The sequence below is a fragment of the Oryctolagus cuniculus genome, assembly GCF_964237555.1.
Source record: "Oryctolagus cuniculus chromosome 16 unlocalized genomic scaffold, mOryCun1.1 SUPER_16_unloc_1, whole genome shotgun sequence".
Taxonomy (NCBI): Eukaryota; Metazoa; Chordata; class Mammalia; order Lagomorpha; family Leporidae; genus Oryctolagus; species Oryctolagus cuniculus.
The window spans coordinates 2,100,982-2,108,973 of NW_027208201.1; the positions used below are offsets into that span (position 1 = coordinate 2,100,982).

General features: G+C 39.2%; 1 protein-coding gene across 1 annotated transcript; it reads left to right on the forward strand.

Annotated features, from left to right (window-relative positions):
• The first annotated feature begins 387 nt into the window (after positions 1 to 387).
• On the forward strand, positions 388 to 7,985 carry LOC100359190 (vomeronasal type-2 receptor 116-like). The gene is made up of 5 exons (XM_017340029.3): positions 388 to 669; positions 1,037 to 1,843; positions 2,531 to 2,758; positions 3,109 to 3,232; positions 6,956 to 7,985. The coding sequence occupies exons 1-5, from the start codon at positions 499 to 501 to the stop codon at positions 7,888 to 7,890; spliced, it is 2,265 nt and encodes a 754-aa protein (XP_017195518.3). The 5' UTR covers positions 388 to 498; the 3' UTR covers positions 7,891 to 7,985.
• The last annotated feature ends 7 nt before the right edge of the window (positions 7,986 to 7,992 follow it).

Sequence of the window (7,992 nt, forward strand, 5' to 3'; positions counted from 1 at the left end):
TAAAAACTTAGAAGATGTAGTTGTTGCCAGAGATGATTTAAATTGATAGGTTTATATTAAAAATAAGATCATTTTCTTTGGCTGCATGGACAGCCATGTGATAACATGCCCAAGACATTATAATGTAAAAGCAGATCTTATTTTCAGAATCATTTAGGCTGGGAGACTGAGATCAAGGGAGTAGCAGCTATGGGTCTGGTGAGGACATGTGTCCTGCAAATGCAACACTCTTCACATGCTGTCCTCAGCAAATGTGCAGATAATCATTAGAACATATGAATCTTTGGCCAAGACCAATCCATCTGTTACAGTTATTACAGTAGAATTGATGATAATCTGGATTTGAGGCTTCTCCCTTAAAGATCCTTGTGCATTTCATGCAGATTTCAGTCCAAAAACTACCAGTATGCTCTGGCCTTGGTTTTTGCTATTGAGGAGATCAACAAGAACCCCCAGCTTTTACCCAACGTGACCTTGGGATTTGATCTCTATAATGTCATGCACAGTGACATGATGGTGATGCAGAATCCCTTCATCTGGCTTGCAGGACTGGAAGAGGATGTTCCTAATTACACGTGTAGGAAACAGAGCAAGTCTGTAGCTGTAATATCAGGAACAAGCATTGCTGTCCAAGTAGGGACACTGCTGGAACTCTACAAAATTCCACAGGTGAGTGTGTAAGTGAAAGAGAGGGATAAAACACATCACCTGAGGTGCCTGACTTAGACCCAAAAATTTAAGTGACAGAACCAAATACACTTGCCACAGCTTGTGATCAAAAGGGAAGGCGTATAGAGATTAGGTGGATTAGCCACATATTATCAGAAGCTGAGTGTTGGCGAGTGAAAATGAGAAATGTTTTCCTTAATCTGTGAATGTAATGTCTCAGGAACTAGGATGTTTTCATGCAAGGCAGATGAGAAAAATGAAATATTCTAAAATCTTCTGATGCTTCCATCATCTGCTTAATTTCTTCAGGAATAAGATAGTACACTATGGCAATATACTTACACATATTTCTTGCATTTTCCCTTAGCTGACAATTGGGTCTTTTGAACCACTTCTGAGTGACAGTGGTCAGTTTTCTTCCCTCTATCAGATGGCCCCCAAAGACACTTCTCTGGCCCGTGGCATAGTCTCCTTGATGCTTCATTTCAGCTGGACCTGGGTGGGTTTGGCCATCTCAGACCTCCCAAAAGGTATTCAGTTTATGTCCAATTTGAAAGTAGAGCTGCAGAAGAATGGCATCTGTGTGGACTTTGTGGAATTGATTCCAGTTACTGAGGAGTCTCGTATGTCACTCCAGAATAGGTTTCATATCCAGATCCTAAAATCATCAGCAAATGTCGTGATTCTTTTCTGTGACACTGATTCACTCATAGGAATCAGCTTTCCAACATGGGAACATGTAATGACATGGAAAGTCTGGGTCACCACCTCACAATGGGATTTTGCCAGCGATGAGCGTCATATTCTGCTCCACTCATTCCATGGGACTCTCATTTTTTCACACCACCATAGTGAGATCTCTGGTTTCAAAAACTTTCTTCGGACAGCTAACCCTTCCAAATACCCAGAAGACATTTACCTCTTAAGATTCTGGTCATTGGTTTTTGATTGCTCAGTTACTGGGGCATCCTGCAAAACCTTGAAAAACTGTCCACTGAATACCTCCTTGGAATCATTGACATGGCATAATTTTGATATGAGCATGAGTGATGGGAGTTACAACATATATAATGCTGTGTATGCTGTGGCCCACAGCATACATGAGATGCTTCTACAATTGTTAGAAATGCAACCAGGGAACAAGGGGGAAAAGGTGGCATTTTCTCCCTGGCAGGTAATTTGGTTTCCATTGCATGACATGTACTCCTGAAGTGATCCCTTTAACAGCTTCTGCCGGTGTTCAAACCAAGTAGCTTGGGATCCTTTCTCCAATCATGAGATATATATGAGCCTCTTCTTGTAATTTGTCATAAGACACAGGGTTCCATTGACAAGTGGGAAGGTAACTTGGATAAGCTTCAGTGTTGTGTCTTAAAAAGTACTCTCCCATCCTGTCAATTTAATTATGACTTGTGAATACCTAGACTGTGTCATTCCATTTTCTGTCTCAACAGTAAAAAAATATTGCTTTTTAGTGTCAAATGTTGTTGAGTATGTTCAGCCACAATGTACATAAGACATCTCATTAAATTGCATTTTTTTTATCCTGGTAACTGTACTACAGATGGTTTTCCTAGGTACACTGAGAAAATAAGTGAGTGTTAGTAGCATGGACTCCACAGTTGGAAATGATCAGAATCTCACAGTTAGATCTTTTTGATTGCCCTAGTTTTTAGATGAAAATGAGTGAAATCATACTTACTTTGATGTAGTTCTCATCATGTTTTAGTTTTAATTCATTGGGTGGCTATAAAAAGTTCCCTTTGTTTATTTGTGATTACAAACAAAAGGCTTTCTTTAAACTGGGTTTGATGTGTTATTGCTTGGGCAGTCTTCATGTGAATATAATGTATTTTTTCAGTTGCACCCGTTTCTCAAGAACCTCCAATTTACCAATCCTGCGGGTGACCTAGTGAATTTGAATCACTTGAGGAATTTGGAAGCTGAATATGACATTCTCAACTTTCTGAATTTTCCATATGGTGTTGTTCATAAGGTTAAAGTAGGACAGTTTTCCCCTTATGCCTCACAGAGCCAGAAGTTGTCTCTCTCTGAGAATTCAATAGAGTGGGCCACAGGAATTACAGAGGTAAGTTGCACCTGATCATAAGGTTCACAATGCACATTGTTACCCACAATTCATATGGGGATTTGTACCACTTGGCTTATTAAAAACACACTTAGAGACATTAAACTACACCCCTTCCAATCTAAATACTTTCTTATGTTTTTAGTGTCTGAGGTTGGACAGTACACGCACTTGTTCCTCCACATGTTTTGAATCTATTTATTTATTTAGAAAATAAACTTGCATGCCATCATTGTGTCAGAAATAGGTATTTACAGTTTAAGTGAACAGGTTGTGCAGGACTTGAAAACACTACATGGAACATAAGCAATAGTCCCATCTCTGACCAACACACATCTGATTTTTCTCAGACTCCACACTCAGTATGCAGTGAGAGTTGTAGCCCTGGATTCAGGAAAACCCCTCTGGAGGGAAAGCCTACCTGTTGTTTTGATTGCACACCTTGTCCTGAGAATGAGATTTCCAATCAGACAGGTAAGTCAGTGCCAGCCTCATGGAGAAGTTAACACCTGTTTCTTAAAATAGTCCTCTTCTCCATGGAAAGAAAAGGATGTGGAGTATGACTGCTCAGAAGATTCTTTTCACCTTCTGGTAGAAGTTAAACCTTATATTCAGTAATAACCCTTAAAATGATAAAAGTTTGCACACTATACTTTACTGCATGTAGTATTTGCAAAATCATTTAGGTAAATTCACGTCTGTGTTCCTTGTACATGAATAGATAAAATGCTTTCACCTAATTCAAGTATAGCATGCTTGGAGTAAGAAAGCACAACTCTCATCAAACTGTGTGTAATTTGAAAAACTGTATTAGAAATTATACAGTATATCATGCTGAGGATAATACTCATCAGATATCATAAACGAGCTAACCTTAGCCTTTGAGCAAAATCATTGCGTATCAAAATATAAATCTTCAGGAACATTCCTATGCTTACACTCATACACACTCATGAGTAAAATTTATTTTGAAAGAATACAGGCTGACTTCCATGGTAAAAATTATGCATATCAAGGTAGGTCAATGACAGCAAATTCAACACAAGCCCTTGAAGATAGGATGTGGACATTATAAGGAAACTGAAGTAAATAAAAATTGGAAGAGCTTACAGTTGGTGATCATAGAACAAGTAAAATTTATGAACCTCAACCAGTTGGAACAGTACTAAAAACAAGATTACAATGTCTGTGTGTGTTACACAAAGAGAGCTGAAGAGATCTCTGCACAGATATAAAAGATACTAATACTAGAACATGTGAATCATTTAATGGTGATAGATTGAAGAATATAGAAGAAATTCAGAAATTTCCAGATAGAAACATTATAAAAACTTTGAGAAATATTTGAAAAATCCAAGTAACCTCATAGTTATTAAAATAATTCCCAATACTTTTATTGTGATAAACACCTTTATCAAATGTTCACATAGGAAAGGAACTCTTTCTCAACTACTGTACAGAATAGGAAAAATTCTGTTTCTTCTACAGGAACATCTTAACTTGTTTGATCAAATACTGCCAGATATTTCAGCAAAATGAAATTGTAAGACACTGTTGTTGAAATGAATTCACACATAGAAATTTTAAACAATGTAAACCCAACAGTATTTTTAAATAGGTTACATCATGCCCAATGTCTTGCATAAAGTGTAATTCAGTTTATAATCCTTGAAAAATAGTAATAAGAATTAGCATTTCTGAAGAAAAACATTTAATAAATTTAAGTGATCTAAGAATTATAAAAAAAGAACAAAACAACACAAAATGCCAAAAAGGAGGATCAGTTTTCAATCCTAAAGTGTATTTTAGAATGCTAAAAAACATGGAAGTTATGGCTGAAGATTGGATACAAAGTTGAATAAAGAATGCAACTTCTGCAAGAAATTACCCATTGGTCTGTTTGTGCATACAATAAAAATGAAAGCCATTCAACTTATTATAGAGGAAGATTTAAAATGGCATCATTTTCAACTGATATTGGGATGATGTAATACAATCAAAAATCAGTAATTGAGTTAAGTAGTGCTGGAATACTAGATTAAATACAAAAAGAGATATTTTTGCTTATCAATTCTGGAAAACAAAGCTCTGAAAGATGAGCACATGTAATGTCTCAAAAGTATGAACTATCCAAAAATAAGACCACCTAAACTTTGGAAGACATCTGCAAGTTGTGACAACTGACATTGATGGAGAAATGTATGGAAAAAGAAGGGGATACTGGCAGAGATGGAGATAAAATTCATGTTCAAGAATCAAAAGGCAGCAAAGTGGAAATATGCCAGTAGGGTTCAAGGTGATCTCCAGACTGACTTTGATTACAGGCAGCATCCCAGTGTGTTCCTTGGTGGAAATCTGCTCAAGGGTGGCATCTTATCCAGAAGGTATCAAGTGCACAACTCTTCTGTGTTTCTCTAGAGCTTGATCATCTGTTTTCTAATGGTGATCTCTCAATCAGTGCTTGCCCATAGAATGACTATCCAGATGCTACCTTAGAGAGATGTGGTTTAGTGAAATCGTTGTGTGCTTTCTGTGCACCCAAAATTCACAAAGTAAATCTCCCAGTGCATGACACTAAGAGTGGGAACCTGGGGCCAGTGCTACATCATAGTAGTTGAAGCCTCTGACTGGCATGCCAGCATCCCAGTTGGGCAGCAGTTCCAGTCTCAGCTGCTTCACTTCCAATGCAGCTCTCTGCTGATGATTAGGAAAGCAATAGAAGACAGCCCAAGTTTCTGAGTCCATACCATGTAGGAGACCCAGAAGAAGCTCCCATTTATTGCCTTAAGACAGCCTAGTTCCATTTATTGCCATCATTTGGGGTGTGAATCACTGGTGGAAGATGTCTTTCTTTCTCTTTTCCACTCTTTTCCTTTCTCCCTCTCTTTTTCTCCCTGCCCTCCTGTCCTTCTCTCTCTCCCTCTCCCTCTCTCTCCCTCATACTTCTCTGCCTCCTTCTGAAACTCTGCATTTCCATTAAATTATAAATAAATAAAAACACTCATTAGAAATAAAGACTGGGGCCCTTTGGTCATTGATTAGGCAATGAGAGTACAGAGGGAATAACACCAATAAAACAAGGGCTCACTGCAGACATGGAAAGCCAAGACTCTGGACAAAAAATAGCCTACATGGAGGATCTCCTTGAGACCCCAGTGGAAAGAAATGATCGTCAAAGAAGGATATACTCTTCTCAGAAGGGAGGAGAGAACATCCACTTTGCTTATGGCAGTGTCCAAATGCTGATGGAGTCTATGGTTACAAGGGACTTCCATAGCCTTGGCAGCCCATGGCAAGAGCCTTGGGTGATCACTGATATCATACGTACAAGTGTTAATTGTTAACGGAACAACGAAGTCACTGCGCATTTAATCCCCATTTAGGAACTCCATCTATAATGAGTTGAACTGTGAGAATCAACTGCAATTTTTTCTCAAACTGTACTCTATATGTAGTGTGTCTGTGTGGATGCAAACTATTGAAATCTATATGTTATATGGAGTTGGTCCTCTGTATATAAAATCAAATAAAAATGTAACATAATGAAGGAGATAGGAGAGGGTGAGGGAGGTGGGATGAGAGTTGGAATGGGAGGGTGGGTTTAGGGGAAAGAAACAATATTTCTAAAGTTCTATCTATGAAAAAATGCATTTGTTGAATAAAAACTTTAAAATAAAAAAAATTATGAAAAAATGTAATCACTACATAAAAACTTAAGAAAACAAGGACTGCTGCTTGCTCTTGTTGAAAGTGAGGATGCAGCAAGCATGTGCCATATATAAAGGTCAGAGTAATCTTTATAATACATGGAAACCTCTGGAATCTTGATCACCACTTCCAAGTGTGGAGAAACCATGAAGAATGAATTTGTGGTGTTAAAATGATACAGGCAAAAAAGGTAGGATTTAAAGCACCAGGAGTAGTTACAGAGAGTAGCCTGTAGGGCTTTGTTAGGAGAAAAAGAACATGTACTCATCAGTATGTAAGGTAGTTAGAGAGATGAAGTAATAACTCTGGCTAACATGAGGAAGATGGGCATGAATAATGGCTAATAATTTCCTAGATGTTATTTTATATGCTATTTCAACATCAAATAAGGGCTATTTGCCTAAACTAGCTATGTCTGTTATTCCACAAGGTCCTTGTGAATCAGAAATAACTGAACTCAGGATGATGTTCTTGTACGTTTCTTGCCAGATATGGACCAGTGTATGAAGTGTCTGGATCATCAGTATGCCAACAGAGAGCGAAACCAGTGCTTCTACAAAAAACTGACCTTTCTATCTTTTGAAGAGCCCCTGGGGATGACCCTGGTCTGCACAGCTCTGTGCTTCTCTGTCCTCACTGCTCTGGTTCTTGGGGTCTTTGTAAAGCACCGAGACACTCCCATAGTCAAGGCCAATAATCGTTGTCTCAGCTACATCCTGCTCATCGCCCTCATCTTCTGCTTCCTCTGCTCCTTATTGTTTATTGGTCGTCCCAACACAACCACCTGTGTCCTCCAGCAGACCACATTTGGAGTAGTGTTCACCGTGGCTGTTTCCACTGTCCTGGCCAAAACTATCACTGTGGTTCTGGCCTTCAAGGTCACTGCCCCAGGGAGAAGGATGAGACACTGGCTGATATCAGGGGTACCTAATTCCATTATTCCCATCTGCTCCCTGATCCAACTGGCTCTCTGCGGCATCTGGCTTGGGACTTCTCCTCCCTTTATTGACACAGATGCACACTCAGAGCATGGCCACATCATCCTGGTGTGTAACAAGGGCTCAGTCATTGCCTTCTACAGTGTCCTCGGCTACCTGGGCTCCTTGGCCCTGGTGAGCTTCAGTGTGGCTTTCCTAGCCAGGAGTCTGCCTGGCACATTCAATGAAGCCAAGTTCCTGACATTCAGCATGCTGGTGTTCTGCAGTGTCTGGGTGACCTTCCTGCCTGTCTACCACAGCACCAAGGGGAAGGTCATGGTGGCTGTGGAGGTCTTCTCCATCTTGTGCTCCAGTGCGGGGCTCCTGGGCTGCATCTTTGTCCCCAAGTGCTACATTATTCTCCTAAGACCTGAGAAGAATGCTTTGAAAGGATTAAGGGATAGAAGAATTTCTAAGGAAACAGATGTTCTCAGGTGTAGCTCTTAGGCTCTCTCAGTTTTTATTGGTTAGAATCTAAAATTATAAAACTGATTTTGCATTCTGATGTTAAAAATAACTTGTATAATGTACCCTCCTTATGAACAATTT

Coding starts and splice junctions, on each gene's coding strand:
- LOC100359190 (XM_017340029.3), top strand. CDS start 499: ATGCACAGTGACATGATGGTGATGCAGAATCCCTTCATCTGGCTTGCA. Junction 670..1,036: donor AACTCTACAAAATTCCACAG/GTGAGTGTGTAA, acceptor ATTTTCCCTTAG/CTGACAATTGGGTCTTTTGA. Junction 2,759..3,108: donor GGGCCACAGGAATTACAGAG/GTAAGTTGCACC, acceptor GATTTTTCTCAG/ACTCCACACTCAGTATGCAG.